Here is a 19,863-nt window from a genome sequence, read left to right on the forward strand (position 1 = left end):
CCTCGCAAACAGGGTGTCCAAGCGGACCGCATCACCGACATACAGCTTCAGAGCAAACTATCTGGCCAGATAGGGGCAGACTCCTTAAGAGTCTGACCAAGTCTTCAATCTTGAGAAGGGCTTTTTATACAGATGTTAGGGCTGTGTCATCGGAGATGCAGCATTGTTCCATTGTTTGTGTAGACGGCGAACCTTGTCCAGGACTTGGTTTTTGGACCACTCATCAGCGTCTAAAGATCCATATTAACTTGCCAGCTGTGCTGTTGTCACAAGATGCATTTTACAACTCATGTAACACATGACATGACATAAGTGCAGAATACAGGTTACCTCATGACACACATGGAATAGTATGAGTTAAAACTACTCAAACTACTAATTATACTATAATGAACTACTAAATGAAAAATTCCCATCACATAAAGGAGGGGAAAGACACAACGGGTAACTGTAACCCAAAAAGAGCTTTATTTAAGCCAGCAAAAACACTATTTAGCCACAATGCTTTTGTTCTAAGGAAATTGTTGGTCGTGGCTCGTAGCTACTGTGCTCAGGGTCTCTGCATGTCCCCCGGGCGCCCCAGCCCACTGGCAACTTGACAACCCCATAACTAGTTTAAAGTGGCGCTCCACACACCAATGAGGAGGAGGGGGAGGATGTCACCTCAAGAATACAGAAAGAATACAACACAAAACATACCCACAGCACTGTGACTCTATTATATAATCAATTTTATCTTATCTATCTTATTTACTGGTTGCTGCAGATCTCCAGGTCAAATCAGTACAGTAACACTCAGGCCATATGACCGGGCAAAGGTCTTGTGGGTTTTAAAAGTTATTGTGTAGCTGCATTTACAAGGTTAAAGTAGTCGGAATCTCAACTTCGTCATGTTAGCGTCCGTGGTCCTGCTCTCGGCGGCTGTTTTGCTCTTCCTGCTCCTCTGTGAGAACCGCAGGGCCAAAAATTTCCCTCCAGGCCCTCGACCCATCCCCGTCTTTGGAAATGTGCTGCAGCTCAATCTGGAGAGTCCTATCGCAGACCTGGAGAGGGTAACGTTAAATAGTGTTACCAAGAGAACGTACTGTTATACATAATGATTTCATGAACATATGGATTATTTTAGATTTTACCCACATTGAATGGGTTCTATAAATATAGTCATTATTTGACATGTATGTTTTTGCTGTGTTTATACTATGTGTCTCTAAATCTCACACCAGGCTGTTAAAGTGTGCTAGTTGATGTCTGTAATATGTAAAACGACGGTCACTCACTTTTCTACTACTTCCACTCCTCCTGTATTAACATGTCCATAATAGCTCATTATAGCTGCTGATGATTGCACTAAATCGTACCTCTAATCTACTGTCTCTTTGTTCCCAGTTGGCCAAGCATTATGGGAATGTTTACAGTCTGTTCCTTGGTCCCAGACCTGTGGTCATCTTAAACGGACTGCAGGCCTTGAAAGAAGCCCTGGTCAACAAAGCTGCTCACTTCTCTGGACGGACACATGACCTAATGGTTAATCATGCTGTACAAATGAAAGGTGCAAAGCTTTTTGTCTGCGGCCTCTCTGTGAATTCCACAGTCCAACAGTTTCCAACATACAGTAGGGGGCCGGGACTCCTCAAAGAGGGTCACAAGATGAATCTGAGCTGCTGCCAGATAATTCATGTGTTTGGGGGGAAAAAACTTCTGCTACACTTTGGACTGCTTTTTTGTGAAATATAAGTGTTTTGTTACAGTAATTTTATTAAAGCCACCCAAAAGGTTTGAGGAGAGAATGATAACTCCTATTAACTCAATGAGGGGAGGATGTAATGTGTTCAAAATGTTTTTTCTTACATATATATAATCTTAGTCTGAAATCAGTCAAGCACATGTACTGCAGTGGACTAAAAAGTACAATATTTACATCTGAGATAGCAGTATAAAGTACCAGTGAATGGAACTATTAAAGAAAACACATTTTCACCAGGATTCATTTAGTTTCTCTACACAGGAAACGATAAACCATTGATATAATTGGATGTTGATAATGATGAGCCAATCGGCAACTCAAGCAGTCATTAAGGACAATATGGACATGTATAGGGTCGTGCCTTTTTTAAATGTACTTGAAAGTCTATGCTTCTCAGTTCTGAAAGGACCTTCTTTTGCATGCAGCTGAAGCCCCCGGAGTGATTCTAGCGGATTACAACCCCGGCTGGAAAGAGCAACGACGCTTTGGTCTGATGACCCTCAGAAACTTTGGTCTGGGGAAACAGCCGATGGAGCAAAGTATTCTAAAAGAGATAGATCACATCATAAAGCTGTTGGAGCCCAGTGTCGGTATGTCCGTTATTCTCTTTTTAACTTGTATTCTATGATATTCAAACCATTAGTGACATCATTCATGTTGGTTTTTTACCAGGTAAGACCATGAACCCACACCTGCTGTTCCACAACGCAGCCTCCAACATCATCTGCCGAGTTCTGTTTGGTCGGCAGTTCGACTATGAGGATGAGTTCATTAAGTTTTTTGTTGACCTTTTTCACGGGTCCTCCAAAATAATCAACGGGCGCTGGGGTATGGTGAGTCACGCTTCTGACAACAATAACATGACATACTATAAATTTAGAACAATTCTGATATGTTAGGTTGCTCAGTAAAGACAGTGTGATATAGAGGATGAATAGACTGCTAAAACAGAAACATTAAGAACTTCTGAAAACTTTCAGAATTATTTAAATGTTTCTCTCCTGTACAGATTTATGACTCTGTTCCCATTGTGCGATACCTGCCACTGCCCTTCCGGAAAGTCTTTACCTTGTTCAAGGTATGTCTTGTAAAATGTTAAATTCATGTCATGTTTTATAAGAGATAATGGCCCACCAGCTAAAGTAATGGTGTTGAGTTGTTCTGATAAGTTCTGTAGTAACATGCTGACAAGCTCACAATGAAAACCTTGGCTAAACCTGTTAGAATGCTAACATTTGCTAATTATAAGCACTTCATTTGTGACAAATGCATATCTGTTCCCTTGACAATCTTTGATATATCTTTCAAAAACATTTCCAAAACCTGTTCATGTATCTGATTTCTCCTATCAGAGTGGACATGAAAGATATAGGGAGGTGTTGGCTGAGAACAAGAAGACCAGAGTTCCTGGTGAACCACGTCATTTCATAGACTGCTACCTGGATGAACTGGACAAGGTGTGAGGGCTCGTCTTGTTAATGGGAAGTTTAGCTGTGTGGTGACAGAATGAACAGCATTCTCTCTGTCTGCAATAGAGAGGCGACGATGGTTCATCATTTTCTGAAGAGCAGCTTTGTGCGTTTATTTTTGACCTTCACTTTGCCGGGACTGACACGACCGCCAACACGCTGCTCGCCGCCTTCCTCTACCTCATGACTCATCCACAGATCCAGGGTATGTCTGTTAACCATGTTTGGGGCCTTGGTCGGACTGAGAAAAAACTGTAATGGATTAACAGGACATTTTTTTGGACATTCGTGTTTCCATGACGAATCATTGTGAGCACGTTCAAATCTGTATTTTCTTTTCCCATTTTCAAAACAGATTAGTTACTTTTACTTTTTCTTATTGATATGATGTGAGATTCAGTTAACCTTGCCAAAAAAAACAGCCAGTAGAAATGTCCTTTATAGGGATACTTGTTTATTTACACTTAAATTACTTTCCACTGTGGTTCCTATTGACTAATCCTCTTTTTTAGGGACGACTTGGCAAACTGAATCTGATCCGGGGGCATCATTTATTTCAAACATACTTGTCACACTGTCACGCACTTTCTGTTAAGTTGTCCTTGTTGTCTTTCTCTCTGTGTTTTCTCAGAGCGCTGTCAGCAGGAAATAGACAATGTTCTGAAGGGGAAGGTTGAAGCCAGTTTTGAAGACAGACTCCAGATGCCTTATGTGCAGGTTAACTATCAGGAGATATTTCAAAAGCTCTGAGATGTTACAAAGCTACAGTGTGATGCCGTAAACGCTGTCTCTGTGATGCAGGCCGTCATTCATGAGATCCAGAGGCTGGCTAACACCGTTCCCCTCAGTGTTTTCCACTGCACCACTAATGACACAGAGTTAATGGGATACTCAATACCCAGGGTAAGTTGATTTGAACATTAAATGCAGCACAGGCATGTTAGAATTACGATGCATTCCAATATTAACAGTTTGATAAGCACATTGCATTGAAAAATTGGCAAACCTCATGCAATATTATATGCTGGTACATCAGCTGCTTGTAACCTGGTAAAAAACAAAGTGAATGAATAAAGATCTGCTAGATAGGAGATTCATGCATTTTCATCATTTCTTTTAGAGTTTTTACTTGATTAATGTATTGCAAGTTCGCATTTTTGGCAGTCAACAAATTTCTGATTCGTTTAGACTTACCAGGTATATTAATCGACAATATATCCTCATTATTTTGAATAAAAACAGCACTATGTTTCCTCTAAAATGTGTTTAATGCAGCAAATAAGTGGTATATAAACAGAAACATGGGCATGCAGGGCACAAAAGAAATCCAATGCAAGGGGGTAAACAATACTACTGTACAAAATGGAACCAGGGGGTTTCTGATGGGATGGGGCTCTATGTAAAAGCATTGGGGAACAACCACAGTCGTGAGTGTCATTGTGATGTGTTCACATGTTAACAGACAGTTCTTTGTTGTGTCCTCCAGGGAACTGTTATCATCCCCAACCTCTCGTCAGTGCTGAATGAGGAGGGACAGTGGAAATCCCCCCATGACTTCAACCCCGAGAACTTCCTCAATGAGCAGGGGGAGTTTGAGAAGCCGGAGGCCTTCATGCCGTTCTCTTTAGGTGACTGAAATAATTGTCACGTTATTGGATCGACGGGGAGGTTTTATTGAAGATATACCCGGTGGGTCATAGAAAGTATATGTGACAGTGTTTTTAACCCGCAGGTCCTCGTATGTGTCTCGGAGAAAGTCTGGCTCGTATGGAGCTCTTCCTAATCCTGGTGACTCTGCTGAGGAGGTTCGATTTTGAGTGGCCCGAGGATGCAGGAGAGCCAGACTTTACACCCGTTTTTGGGGCGACCCAGACTCCCAAACCTTATCGGATGAACGTCCGACTCAGAAAAAACGTCCCAACATAGAGGCCATCCTAAAACTCTAATTGGGTATTGAAGCATGGTACAAAATCCCACTCTTGGGTATAAAACCAGTTGTGGTTTAAGCTGAATATTTGGATAGAATTGATCAAATCAATATAGTTATTGGCATGGCAGAAACATGCTATCTAAATTTAAAACCTTATACTTACTTACACTGCCCCCATGTGGCAAAAATGATTTCTATAACCTACTTTGACTGTAATTGAATGCAACAATGCTGCTACCATTTATAGTTAAATGGTAGATGGACCTGCATTTATATAGCTACTATAGCTAACTCAAGGTGCTTCACACTACATTTAGTCACTTTTATCCGCCGGGATTCAAACCACCAATCTTCTAATTGGAGGACAACTCACTCTTCCTCTGAGCTATAATAACAGTTAAAAGCCTCTAATTACAGTGCATCTTACAGTATGTAAATCGTACAATAGTATTATATCTTATCACACCAGAAAACTTATTATCCAGTGTTCTCTTTATGTGTAAAATTCCAATTGTAAATCTAAATTAAATAAGTTGTGTAAAAAATAAACTAATGTATTCCTTTGTCACCAGCTCAACAAAGAATGTGGGGGTCCTACTAATAAATTCAATGGACATTTTTAGATTTAGATCTTGCTTGTTTACAAGTGGAGATTTTGACCTGAAGGTGGCGCTGAAGGGAATGTCACAGAGTAAAATTCACCGGGGTTCAATCTCAGGGGAATAAATACATAAAATCCAATTTTACAGAATTCCAACCAGTTGATGTTTTAATTTAAAGTCTGTGGGGGAAGTTACTAAGTCTGTCTACTGTACAGTATTTGAGATAATTGAACTTCACTTTCCCACATTATGCTATAGCATAATCGCATTGATTCACTATGCATCAAAAGAACCTATATGAGACCTTAATCTGTTTGTGAAACCGTGAGTTAAAAGGCCAGTATAGTTGCTCAACTGTTCGTCCACCTCACAACAATGTCAAGATATTTATGATCATTCTCAGAAATTATAAGGGACCCTTCCTACCGGCATACAGGTGCACTGAACCCTGCACTATTCAGCTTAACCAGGAGCCTTTTGATGGTTGGACAGTGGTGCATTATTGGAGCTTTTTGTGTGGATGCTGTATTGTTTTACTGGGCGGTCTCCTGATTGTCAGTGGGAGGCCGGGGGTAAGCGAGGGGGTGGGGGGGTGTTGAATGGTGTGTGTGTGCTGACATGGACCTTCTGTGATGACATTCAGTTGGATGACTGGTGTGGCAGGAAGGACAGAGTGAGGAGAGTGTAAAGATAAAGGAGATAAAGGTTAAAGGAGGATCAACTGAACAGTCGAGTCGAGAGAACAGAAAGTGAAAATCAAGAGTTGAGTCGACAAGGAAGTGCAGGGACAGTTTGAGCGGCTGAAATGGAATCAAAGAGACTGAGACAAACTTGGGATTATCAGTAATGGATCATCAGAAGTGGAGTTTCTCAAACATGGACTAGTCTGGGAGTCAGCTCACACACACACACACACACACACACACACTTACACATCCTACACACAAACACACACACGTTTGGTTTCCTGCTGTGAGCCGTCTTGGCAGTAGACAGGTGTGAGTATGCAGGAGTCTCCGAGTGCCATGGGTGTGGACGGCAGCTACGCCAGCAACGTTCCAGCCTTCCTCACCAAGCTGTGGACCCTGGTGGAGGATCCGGACACCAACCACCTCATCTGCTGGAGTGCTGTGAGTCCATCCTCAGGACATGATACTCTATTGACTGTGAGGAATGTCATTTCAGTTTACAAAAAAAAGATTCACTTTTTAAAAAATAACCCAATTTAGAAAAGGCTGTTTTTAGAAATTCCTGTCTGTTTCCTCATCACCTGATATTATCTTGAACATGTACACCAGATATTTAGAAGAGACATGACACTTTGTTTGCATGTTTTATTGAAGACAAATTAGTTAAGTATAGATAGAACAACTTAATGCTTAATTAGGTGTAATTTTTATGTCCTCTCATCAGTAAAACAAACAGAATGTATGCTAGCCTTTCATAGCAGACGTAAGCTATAACTATCAGAACAATGAAAACATTCAGGTTCCCCCATGTGGCTCAAATGCGTACTGCAGCGATAAATGCTAAATAAAAGACGACTGGAAGAAATTCTGCAATTACTTGGCGACCCAAATAAAATCCCCTGAGATCAACTTGTGGGTCCCGACCCGGTCTTTGGGAACGACTGGTCTAGACCATCATGCTCTTACAGCGAGGGTTTATCTGCCTGCAGTTCTCTGATAGTTCTCTGTGAAATGTCTAGATGACACGAGGAAAAAGATCTTTAGTGGAAATGATGCACATTATTCACTGGGCTGATTAGAATCTACATAGATTTTAGATACAACAAGTAAACGTTGTGGCGATAATTAACTTGCAAAATGTCAAGCCGTCGCTAACTAGCTGCGTTTACTGTCATTCAGCCACAGTGTTTATGTGTAAACAACTATAGAAGTTATTCAGTAATGAGCCACCAATAAGCACGCATACATAAAACTCACTGTGTTTCTTGTCACCTGCCGTTATCTGTTGGTTTGTACTAGTGATTCACCATATTATCCCAAATCAGCTAAATACGCTCTCAAAATGTGAGCAAAAGCTACTGGAATCACAGTTTCACCTCACATTTAGTCAATAAAAGGACGACATTTATATATTTTAATATAACATTTAAGAAATAGTGTGTGAGTCTGTTCTGTCTGATAATAATTTCTGGAGGCCTATTCTTTAAATCGCACTCTAGTTTTCACTTCTCTACCATGATGGCGATTTTGTCAGGTGAAGATATTTTCGATCATCTCAATAATAGAACATCCCGCACACAGTTCAGCAAAGTAGCGTGCGTTCTTTGTTAAAGGTACATTATGAGTACCATTAGCACTTTTGACAATCAACCCACGGATGAGCAGCTACACGTTTAATGCTGTGAGCAAATTAGATTGTTTGGATGGAAAACACGGGTTTACCTCTGTTAGCCTCATCGGGATGAGTTGTGTAATGACATCTGTAGTTAGAGAGTCAGATAGTCAGACTATTAGTAAGCAATGAGCATTACACACAGGAGGTAACAGCAACACCTGCTGTGCCGATGGGTTTTTGCTAACTCTCAGTATAAAGTACCTGCAACAACAATGCTGCAGTCGCTTAGTAAGACTAACTGGATGGGAAGAGAGAGATAGAGAGAGCATGACTCATCACCACAGTGAGAGAGTGTGTTTGGTCGGCTGCTGATGAACACATCCTGCACTGTGTTACCTCCGTATGGTGTTATAATGTCATCATTTCCTTCACATGCCAGTAGATCAACAGCGAGATGTGTCTGCCCCTGTACATTTAGTGATGTTGCACGAATGAAGTAGCTGCAAATGTTCTCATTAGAATCCAAAACGACCAAAAAATGTAATTATCGGAGAGAAAAGAAAGGGGGGGAAAAAAGCCACATTAGTATCAACGTTATGACTCGTATCTGAATTTAGTATCTGATTTTCACACAATAAATCCTTCACTGAAAGGTTTTGGGATCACACTGAGTGATGCTAATGAGGAAGACATGATGAGTAAACACACAAGTGAAGTTGTTTTGCTGATTTAAAAGACAGAATAGAAAAGTGCTTTGATTGCAGGCTGTTTTGTGTTCAAATATACAGTATATCCTAAATGTTCCCTCTCTCTACACTGAATGACTGACTTTTCTCTCTTCCAGTCGGGGACGAGTTTCCACGTGTTCGACCAGGGTCGCTTTGCCAAGGAAGTTCTGCCAAAGTACTTTAAACACAATAACATGGCGAGCTTTGTTCGACAGCTCAACATGTGTGAGTAGCCTTCCCTCCTCTTCCTCATTCTTTCTCTGAGGTAGAACGTACGTATTGATGCTCTGTGTGTGCGTCCAGATGGTTTCCGTAAGGTGGTGAACATCGAGCAGAGCGGCCTGGTGAAGCCCGAGAGAGACGACACAGAGTTCCAGCATCTGTACTTCCTCCAGGGACACGAACACATGCTGGAACACATCAAGAGGAAGGTATGGACACGCCTCCTGTGTAGTATTTGGACTCATACAACTCCACACAAGAAACTGCCTGGAGTCAATAATCCCAGCTGGTGTTTACTTAAGATTATGATTTTAATCGTCAAAACTCAACGATGTATTTGCATTGTAATCGGGAGAAATGCCTAATCTAATAAAAGACAGGAAATACAACGACTCATCATGGAGATTTATGAGTAAAACTGATATCTCCAAGCAGAGGAGTGTAGATTGTCCTTTCCTTTCTGATAAGATGATAACGACACAGATTGTAATCTTTATTTTAATAACATTGGGTGATTATATATCCAAACATGAGGCAGAGGTGCGTAGAAAGTTTACAAGCGAGGCGCCGTCACAGTAATGATGGATCCTCTAAGTATCTAAGCTAACGTTCAACAGGTATAATGTTTATCTCAGGTTTGAGCAATATTAACTAATTAGCATTAAACACAAATTAAGACCTGAGACAGTTTTTTTTTGGTATTCGAAAATGTTGCTCCAATAATGGCACAAGATGAAAACTGAAGGGATCACCAAAGTTATTATTTCCTGACAAAACATCCAACAGTTTGAGACATTTCACTTAAAACCCCAAATGTGGGCCCTGGGCTTCTTCCTCTGGGGACCACGACTGAAATGTTGGCCCTGACCCTGATCCATCCAGTATGTGGTTTGATGTGTCGTGTGTTCAGGTCTCCATAGTGAAGAGTGAGGAGACCAAAGTCCGCCAGGAGGACCTCAGCAAACTGCTGTATGAGGTCCAGCTTCTCAGAACCCAACAGGACAACATGGAGTGTCAGATGCAGGACATGAAACAGTGAGTACTCCAGATGTGGTCCGAAGCGAATCCTTGGAGACCTCAAAAGTCCAATGTTCAGTTTGTGTCACGATCGGTTTAACTACAAATTGAATGCATTAATACGTTATCTCCAGGCCCCGTCATGTAGGGGAAGTTAAATATGAACCCAAGTAATTCAGGTTTTAAAACTAAAGTTGAATTAAATGGCTTCACATTCAATGACAAACAGTATTCAGGAATAATTTCATCTGCCGTTACTATGTACTTAAGTCTGCAATCGCAGGGATTTTTTTGCCCCTGGGTCCCTATACAGTTTAATGCAGATATAGTGTGAAAGTTATGTAAATGAAAATAATATTTTTCAGGTCAGTTTGACTCATTAATAAAGTTGGCAATAAAAAAAAAAGAATGATGAGCAAATGTCAAAAATTTGATTTTACAGTTATATTTGAGTGATGACAATATGACTACAGGTTTGTAAGAGTTTTTAAATCCCCTTTTAGTGGGAACGTGTGAGAAGAGCAGTTGACCTGTCTGTTATTCCTCTTTGCTAAGTTGGAACAAATCAGCCGCTACACGAACGGACTTTTTCTCTAGAGGCTATTGTTGGTGTAAAAAGCTGCTGTGTGTCTATTGTGTGGTGGAGCTGCTTTGTGCTCGGCATTGTTTGCTAGCGCGAGGGGAGAATGTTCACCTGCTCACCTGACTCACACACACACACACACACGCACACACACACACACACACACACACACACACACACACACACACACACACACACACACACCAGTAACACTTTCTCAGAAAGGATGACGTGCTCTCCCAAAACCATGTGATTACTGATCAACTTCTAAAACAAAACAAAAAAGAACCGGAGATGATGTTTCATTTTCATTTCAAAGTCTGTCAAACGACCTCAACAATCCAGAATATCACATGAATAACACACAGCTACCGTGTGACGCCTTTAGGGTTCATCTTGACGGCCGCACTCGTCAGGCTGGTTAGAGGATGACATCTTTATTAAAAACCTGAATTGTGAGGAGGGCATTAAACATTAAAGCGCAGTAGACTTTATCACTATGGCAATAGGAAACAAATATTGGACCTCCCCAGATTCTTCTTTTAGTGCTACTTGACTGATTGACTGAACACCTACTTAATGTGATTTAGTTTTCTCCATTTCTGTTTCCCCTCCTCGTCTGCAGGCAGAATGAAGTTCTGTGGCGAGAGGTCGTCTCACTGCGACAGAATCACACACAGCAACAGAAAGTCATGAACAAGGTCTGTGTGTGTGTGTGTGTGTGTGTGTGTGTGTGTGTGTGTGTGTGTGTGTGTGTGTGTGTGTGTGTGTAAATAAGATAGCATACATTATTATAGGTTCAAGGCCCTGCATACTCCTGCAGGTGTTCTGATTCATGTGACAGACCAGACCGATTTAAGGTTCAGGGTTAACTTTGTCAACTAAAACTACTGCTAAAGGCCTTCATACAACAGGGGTGTGTGTGTGTGTGTGTGCGTGTGTGTGTGTGTGTGTGTGTGTGTGTGTGTGTGTGTGTGCGTGTGTGTGTGTGTGTGTGTGTGTGTGTGTGGACGATGCTGATTCATGCTGTGTTTTTTTCTCTCATTGCCAGCTGATTCAGTTTCTGTTCAGCCAGATGCAGTCCAACACACCCAGCACTGTGGGCCTAAAGAGAAAGCTGTGAGTACATGCACGCTCGCACGTACACACACACACACACACACACACACACACACACACACAAAGTGGGGCAATCAACAAAAGTGAGACAAACAGGACCACAGTGGGGTAGAGGGAAGGGCTGGCTCAGCTGACAAACTGAACAATCTAACTCAACAAGCACTGTGAATGGAGACAAGTGCTGAGTCAGTCATTCACACACACACACACACACACACGCACACACACACGCACACACACACACACAGACATTCACACACACAGTGAACGCAGAGCAGAGTGCATGACCCTGCTACTGCCCGTGTGTGTGTGTGTGTGTAAATCGCTGGTTCAGCTTTGCTGCTGAGTGTGAACAAGGCCGACATGTAAAAGGAAAGGCACGCTGGAACACAAAAGTGCTATAGAAACGTAGATTTCAGGGTCGGTGTGTCGCCTGACTGAAGTTGCCGTGTCGCCCGTGTTTTAACGGCGGTCATGTTCGGCCTTTCAGCCGTTCATCGTCTCTCTGTGAACGTCCACCATCTGTGTGTGGCACTGACTCACTCATGTGACGTTCACTCATCGCTTTACTCTCCCGCCTTACTTGCTGTGTGAAAAGGCAAAGAAAAAAAAGTACTCCAAAAAACAAAACCACGTCTGACTGACGTGTTCTCAGTGTTGACGTTTAAAAAGCATAATGTTAACCATTTTCAACATGTTATTTTAGTAGATTAGCATGCTACACTTTGCTAAATGGCAGTAAACACAAAATATGACTTAACTCTTCATTTACAAAATACATTATTTGTACCAATTAGCAACTTCATGAAATGCTAAAAGTAAAGTAAACAGCTGTCTAACCATTAAAACTCCCATTGCAGCAGCTCCTGTTCCTTCACTCCTTCATTAGTACTCTGTCTGACTGTGTTTATCCATATTATTCATGTTCCTTCCAGACCCCTGATGTTGGACGACGGCTCTCCGAGCCCCCCCGCCTCCAAGTTCAGCCATAGTCACCCAATGGAGCCAATGCACGAGCCCTTCTACATCCAGTCGGTGAGACAATATAATGTAATATAATATAATATAATAATATATAATATAATATAATATAATATAATATAATATAATATAATATAATATAATATAATGTTTATCACAGTGCTTCATAATTCCCAAAGTCCAGTAAAAACTATGTTTTAATAATCAGTCCAATTATTACGTTGTCATCCATCCTATTATAAGATGCCAGCGGTCTAACTGTCATGTCATATATCACCACTAGAGGGAAGCAGTGCGCAGTGACACATTAGAAATCAAATATAAAGAAAGAAAATATTCACACACTATCCTGAACAGACAGAGAGCAAGGTTGTAAAATCTTCATTTTAATTTAGAGGCAGTTTTATTTTGTCAGCCGTTCGGATGAGCACCTGCCAACAAAGGGGGCGCTTTTTGCCATTTTAATTAGTTTGTTTTATAAAAGAAACATATTCTGATTATTTATGGTTTCATAGATATTCAGTCATATGTCTGTGTACTAAATTCAGTCATTTTAAACTATATCTTAAGTAATGTAAATAAGTTGTTGTTTTGTCTTTAATTAAAACTGGTGGATCAACCTGAATTATCAGCAAGGTGTTGGTTGATGAATATTGTTATGTTCCAGTTAAAGAGAGGCCTGGGGGGAGGGATGTATTTAGCTCAAGGCTATCTCACCAGCTTGCTCTTTTGCCTCGGCTGCAGTTGTCTCTTTCTCCGTGAGAATCTGTGTATGGGTTTAATAGCCCAGATGTTACCAAGCTGCAGTGCAGTTATTGCTCCACCAAAAACCAGAATTCACTAACTGCCCAGCGAAAGTGCACTTTCTGTGGTTTGACTTGTTTTTTTTGTAGTTTGTTGCAAGTTTTATATGCTGTAGTTGCTGCAAGTTTTATATGCTGTTTTTCATGGGGAAAACAACATTTCTGTGCCACATTATTTTTATATTGTAAAACAAATGTGCTTTGATTCTGTTTTTTGTAGAATAGGCCAGCAATGAGTGTGTAATGTATTCATTCTACATGAGCAATTGTGGGGAAATGCTCACAAGAGCATGACCATCTCCTCTTCTTCCTCCTCAGCCATCCAGCGACACTGCTTCCTGCTCTACTAGTGGGCTTACAGGAGGACCAGTCATATCAGACGTTACTGACATGTCTCAGGCCAGTATGAGCCTCCAGATGCAGCCTGATGAGACCAGGTGAGCGATGCAACGTCACCGTTTCCCATCATCAACGTATGTCAAACTGTGTCGTGACAGTATTTTGACTCCGCCCACAGGGAGAAGTGTATGATGCTGATCAAAGAGGAGCCCGTGAGTCCAGGAGTGAGAGGAGGAGGAGGGGGAGGAGGAGGGAAAGGGGGCGGCGTTGGGGGAGGAGAGGCCGTGGCGTTGACCTCCTCCTGCGAGGTGTGCTCCTCAGAACCCCCCGTCCTCCCCGTCGCGATGGTCCAGTCTGTTCTGGAGGGGAGGGGCTCCGTGGTGGAGAGGAGGAGTAAGAGACCGGCCCTGGACAGGTAGCCGCTCACCTGACACACAGGTCACATGACCCTCTGTGCTCCTGTATATGATATATATGAATGTGTGTGTGCAGAGTGGAGGTTTCGGAGGCGGTGGAGAACGTGGATATGAGCCTGGAGGAGCTGCAGCAGCTGCTGCTCAGGAGCCATCAGCAGAGCAGCGTGGAGGCCGGGACCAGCGCCGTCATGGACGTCAGTACATCTGTGTACAAACACACCAGACTACTGCAGATGTGTCTCATATTTGACTTTTCAAACGGATATCTGCTTATATATATACACAGCAGCCAATGAGTTGAACTGTTCCTTCTCTCTCTGTCTCTGCAGCCCTTCAATTTAAACCTGCCTCTCACTGAGTGGAACTTCACGGAGATGGAGTCCAACCTCAAATCAGTAAGTCACACCGTGTTAGAGCTGTGGACGGAGCTGGGACTCCCCTGATCCTCGTCTGCTTAACGACCTCGCCATCATCCCAAGATGAATGAGTCATAACACACCTTTACTTATTACACTGCTTATTGAGTGTACTCTCAGGTGATAAAACCACACCATTAAATCAAAAGTGCTTTTACACAACTCCACCACACCTCCCATGGAAAATGAATTTAATTCGACAAGACAAAATCAGCGAACATCAACAGTTTCCGTCTGATATGTAAATGTATTTAAAAAAACACCTGTGCTTTTCCTCTACAGCACGCCTTCCTAATATTTATACATGTATATCCTCTTATTTCCTACTTAAGTAAACGCAGGAGTATTTGGGCCAATATTTAAAATAATGTGTTTTTTTGTGTAGTGTACTCTAAACTTATTTTTTTTCGTTTTGTGTGGCTGCTTTTCAACTCCCGTGGGAAATATATCGTTCTCTTTTTTTAAAGCTTGTTGTTATAAACAGCTGGAAAGATGCTAAAACCTACCAATTTTCTCGTATTTGATGCAGCTGGCCGTGTGAAAAGCTCTCTCAGCACCAGAAACCGTCACATGAAGCGTAAAGAAAAACAGCACTAATAGTACGAAGCGCCTTCATCTGCATTTTAAAGATTGCATTCAAAAGCTGAAGTGGAGAGAATCTAGCCGGGACAATCAGTGGCCATTAAATGATGAATAACTTATAAACTGGATGTGAATCATGGAAGATGTGTCTCCCTGATGAGCCGTGTCCTCGTCAGTGACCCTGAATGTCAAACAGCAGCTAGTTCCTTAAATGGTGGTGAAATCACCGATTGTGCTGTCGTAACATGTTGACTTTTGCAACACCATCCCTGAACTCTCTCAAACTCACCACAATGATGCTTTCTTGACTTTTGTTTTTGCCCGCTTGAGATTTGACCAGGCTTTAGTTTTTTAAAAGATTTTCTGTGACGGTAAAAAATAGCTCTGAAACGGATGTATTTCTTCAGGAAACAGAGTTCCTGCTTAGGTTCTTGCCAACTTTAACAGAAGAGCAATAAAAAAACATCCTGATGGAAACTTCTCGGCCCCCAGAGACAGGAGGGCTCTACAGCGGGTGGTTAAAACCGCACAGAAACATCATTTGTACTCATTTACCCAGCGTCATTGGTGAGGTGAGGCGCCCGCGAAGAGTTCAAAGGATAATATGACACCCGGCCCAGCAAACAGCCCGTTCACCCTGCTGCCATCTGGCAAGCGTTACAGAAGAAGCAGTAAGCATCAGAGCAGCTTCTTCCCTCGACCCTCCATGTAGAACATCATTTTTTATGTGTTTTATGGGATTAAAAACAATGTGTCCATCATCCAGAGCCAAGTATCCTTCTAAAAGGAGATATCTTGGTGCCATTGATCATCTCGAGATATCTCTCCTCTTGTCTATTTGGTTTTGTTGAGGTGCGAACGTTCTGTGCATTTGCCCCAAAGACATTCAACAACCACGTTAAAGAACGTTGCATTTGAATTCGCTTGTGGGGGTGAAATGTGATACGGGAGGCGATGCAATGCGTTGGTGCTTTCGCTGAATTTCGTTCCATTCCCGTTACATCTTCTTCCTTCCTCCGGCTGAAATATTACTCAAGAAGTTACGCCTTTGCACTGCCTGAAGTGATTCATCCACAAGTGATCATGTCCATCACTGTCTCTCTCTCTCTCTCTCTCTCTCTCTCTCTCTCTCTCTCTCTCTCTCTGGCCTTCAGGTCAACAGACGAGTCATGATGTTCCTCTTACTCCCTTCCAACCTCATGCTCCCTGCTCTCTGTCTTGACAAGTTAATGTAGCTTAACATAAGCACTTTGATGCAAGAGGATGTGGTGTTAGAGAGAGAGAGAGAGAGACCTTTCTGCTGGATGAACACAAACAAACTGGATATCCATAGATAGGAAAGCACACATGTTCTACATTTGTATTATGACATTAACGGTACTGTGTGTGTTATCTCCTTCACAGTACATGTTCCAGAACCAGGAAGCGGAGGCTTTTCCAGCTCCTGGCTGTGAGGAGCAGTGATCCATCTGTGCTGTGGACTGTCTTTTCTGGAAGTGGAAGGTAACGATCCTGTGACTTAATCCGACATCGTAATCTTACTGTAGAGATGAAGTGCTTTACTCTCCCCAAACAACCTTATTTATTGCTAATCTGCCCGAGGTCCGTCATTAGTATTCTGTTCACGTTCTGGTTACATTTCGATTCCTATTAAAAAGTACTTCACACACAGATGAGTCATGAAACCAACTGTGTATCGTGTCGTTTAGACGTAGGAGTTGCTTTAGCATGGAGGGAGGGATCTTCATGTTAGTTTTTATTTTTAAATTCAGACTTTTCCTTAAAATTAAATCCAAATTAGCTCCGTCTGTACCTGAGCGTACGATTATACACTCAACAAAAATATAAACGCAACACTTTTGTTTTTGCTCCCATTTTTCATGAGATGGACTTAAAGATCTAAAATTCATTCCAGATACACAATATTACCATTTCTCTCAAACATTGTTCACAAATCTGTCTAAATGTGTGATAGTGAGCACTTCTGTTTTGCTGAGATAATCCATCCCACCTCACAGGTGTGCCACATCAAGATGCTGATCTGACATCATGATTAGTGCACAGGTGTACCTTATACTGCCCACAATAAAAGGCCACTCTGAAATGTGCAGTTTTGTCTCACAGCAAAATGCCACAGATGCCACAAGCATTGAGGAAGCGTGCAATTGGCATGCTGACAGCAGGAATGTCAACCAGATCTGTTGCTCGTGCATTGAATGTTCATTTCTCCACCATAAGCCGTCTCCAAAGGCGTTTCAGAGAATATGGCAGTACATCCAACCGGCCTCACAACCGCAGACCACGTGTAACCACACCAGCCCAGGACCTCCACATCCAGCAGGTTCACCTCCAAGATCGTCTGAGACCAGCCACTCAGACAGCTGCTGAAACAATTGGTTTGCATAACCAAACAATTTCTGCACAAACTGTCAGAAACCGTCTCAGGGAAGCTCAACTGCATGCTCGTCGTCCTCATCGGGGTCTTGACCTGACTCCAGCTCGTCGCCGTAACAGACTTGAGTGGGCAAATGCTCACATTCGATGGCGTCTGGCACGTTGGAGAGGTGTTCTCTTCACGGATGAATCTCGGTTTACATTGTTCAGGGCAGATGGCAGACAGCGTGTGTGGCGTCGTGTGGGTGAGCGCTTTGCTGATGTCAATGTTGTGGATCGAGTGGCCCATGGTGGTGGTGGGGTTATGGTATGGGCAGGCATCTGTTATGGACGAAGAACACAGGTGCATTTTATTGATGGCATTTTGAATGCACAGAGATACCGTGATGAGATCCTGAGGCCCATTGTTGTGCCATACATCCATGAACATCACCTCATGTTTCAGCAAGATAATGCACGGCCCCATGTTGCAAGGATCTGTACACAATTCTTGGAAGCTGAAAATGTCCCAGTTCTTGCATGGCCAGCATACTCACCGGACATGTCACCCATTGAGCATGTTTGGGATGTGCTTGACCGGCGTATACAACAGCGTGTACCAGTTCCCACTAATATCCAGCAACTTCGCACAGCCATTGAAGAGGAGTGGACCAACATTCCACAGGCCACAATTGACAATCTGATAAACTCTATGCGAAGAAGATGTGTTGCACTGCATGAGGCAAATGGTGGTCACACCAGATATTGACTGGTTCTGAGTCCCCAGACCCCCAATAAAGCAAAAAAATGCACATTTCAGGGTGGCCTTTTATTGTGGACAGTCTAAGGCACACCTGTGCACTAATCATGATGTCAGATCAGCATCTTGATGTGGCACACCTGTGAGGTGGGATGGATTATCTCAGCAAAGCAGAAGTGCTCACTATCACACATTTAGACAGATTTGTGAACAATGTTTGAGAGAAATGGTAATATTGTGTATCTGGAATGAATTTTAGATCTTTAAGTCCATCTCATGAAAAATGGGAGCAAAAACAAAAGTGTTGCGTTTATATTTTTGTTGAGTGTAATATGTGGTGGCCTGAGGGTTTTTGACTTCCTCCATGTGTAACTATGGAGACGCTGTTCATGCCTACAAACTGACTCTGTCATCTCTTCATGTTTCTCTCCTCAGGCCTCAGAAGCTGCTCTTCCCCTCATTATTCCACTCTGCATGGGTTTGATCCCTCGGCCCTGCCAGGCTGTTTCTTACACGTGGCTTTCTTTCCTTATTTCTTTCTTTTTTCCTTCCTGTTCACACACCTACAATGAAAAAGCTTGTATACTTACATCTCCTGGCCCTGCCATTGGGCTTATCGGCCAGCGGCTCTGTGGGCGTAAACCGCTGCCTTTGATGCAGGTTTTTCATAGTTACCCAAACAAGTGTGTGAAGACATTATTATATACCCAGACTTCAATATTAAGCCAGCTGGATGCAGACAGCGCATTCTTGGCTCCAGCACTTTAATCTTTGTGTGAGAGGAGAGTTCCTGCTTGTGGACGTGACTTTTTCTTCCTCTACTGTATAAAGAATCTATTACGGATGTACATATGAATATTTTATTATTTTATCCTTATTACAAACATACTGTATTTGTATCCAAGAGAACATTTTGGCAAAAAAACAAACAAAAAAAGTCGCTGTGAATCTTGGGGTGGGGGAGGGGAAGGGGGGACGTAGCATACTGTTAATATTACAAGTCGTGTTTTTTTATTTTTTCAGTCTGTGTTAAGGGTGTCAAACATTTCAGGGCTCCTCATATATTTCATGCACTTCAAATCCTGATGAATGTGTTGAGATAGATCAGGGGTGATTTAGCCTTCCGTCAAGTGTAAAAGGTTCTTCTAGCAAACGTATGGATTCAAGCCACTCTAAAAAAATCTGTTCAGAAACCTTTCGTTTTTTTAGAAGCATATTGTGACGGGAGGTTTTACACACTGAAGCACCCCTCTAATGTATCTTTGCACAGGCCTGACATGTAGCTAGAGACTTGGTTACTTCTCTTCTGTCCATTTAAATGTGAAGTTTAAAGGAAATATTTTAAAAAAAAATAAAAAAAAGATAGACTTCTCATTTGACAAAACCATGAACACCACTGCATTTTTGCACAATCTGTATCACTAGTTATATATGACAGCAGGTCATTTATTTTCTGTTTGTAGATGACAAACAGC

At 42.2% G+C, this 19,863-nt stretch overlaps 2 protein-coding genes across 2 annotated transcripts; both read left to right on the forward strand.

The window, feature by feature from the left end:
- Positions 1–889: 889 nt before the first annotated feature.
- LOC311019048 (cytochrome P450 2D15-like) lies at positions 890–5,692 on the forward strand. Its single transcript, XM_084018211.1, has 11 exons — positions 890–1,052; positions 1,387–1,549; positions 2,170–2,334; positions 2,417–2,577; positions 2,754–2,822; positions 3,097–3,201; positions 3,280–3,418; positions 3,845–3,930; positions 4,015–4,116; positions 4,700–4,841; positions 4,946–5,692. Exons 1-11 carry the CDS (start codon positions 891–893, stop codon positions 5,137–5,139), a joined length of 1,488 nt encoding a protein of 495 aa, XP_083874337.1. The 5' UTR covers position 890; the 3' UTR covers positions 5,140–5,692.
- Positions 5,693–6,520: 828 nt separating this feature from the next.
- On the forward strand, positions 6,521–19,254 carry hsf4 (heat shock transcription factor 4). Its single transcript, XM_084016979.1, has 13 exons — positions 6,521–6,875; positions 8,894–9,002; positions 9,081–9,208; positions 9,910–10,034; positions 11,225–11,300; positions 11,651–11,718; positions 12,654–12,753; positions 13,821–13,939; positions 14,020–14,256; positions 14,334–14,451; positions 14,587–14,652; positions 16,660–16,758; positions 18,824–19,254. The coding sequence occupies exons 1-12, from the start codon at positions 6,750–6,752 to the stop codon at positions 16,717–16,719; spliced, it is 1,332 nt and encodes a 443-aa protein (XP_083873105.1). The 5' UTR covers positions 6,521–6,749; the 3' UTR covers positions 16,720–16,758; positions 18,824–19,254.
- Positions 19,255–19,863: the final 609 nt, after the last annotated feature.

The sequence above is a fragment of the Eutrigla gurnardus genome (assembly GCF_963514095.1).
Source record: "Eutrigla gurnardus genome assembly, chromosome: 9".
Lineage (NCBI taxonomy): Eukaryota > Metazoa > Chordata > Actinopteri > Perciformes > Triglidae > Eutrigla > Eutrigla gurnardus.

What these genes read in the sequence shown, in the direction of transcription:
- LOC311019048 (XM_084018211.1), top strand. Translation starts at nt 891, where the DNA reads ATGTTAGCGTCCGTGGTCCTGCTCTCGGCGGCTGTTTTGCTCTTCCTG. An exon ending in CTATCGCAGACCTGGAGAGG is followed by an intron (nt 1,053 to 1,386) that starts GTAACGTTAAAT and finishes CTTTGTTCCCAG; the next exon opens with TTGGCCAAGCATTATGGGAA. An exon ending in TGGGATACTCAATACCCAGG is followed by an intron (nt 4,117 to 4,699) that starts GTAAGTTGATTT and finishes TGTGTCCTCCAG; the next exon opens with GGAACTGTTATCATCCCCAA.
- hsf4 (XM_084016979.1), top strand. Translation starts at nt 6,750, where the DNA reads ATGCAGGAGTCTCCGAGTGCCATGGGTGTGGACGGCAGCTACGCCAGC. An exon ending in GTGGGCCTAAAGAGAAAGCT is followed by an intron (nt 11,719 to 12,653) that starts GTGAGTACATGC and finishes TGTTCCTTCCAG; the next exon opens with ACCCCTGATGTTGGACGACG. An exon ending in GGACCAGCGCCGTCATGGAC is followed by an intron (nt 14,452 to 14,586) that starts GTCAGTACATCT and finishes CTGTCTCTGCAG; the next exon opens with CCCTTCAATTTAAACCTGCC.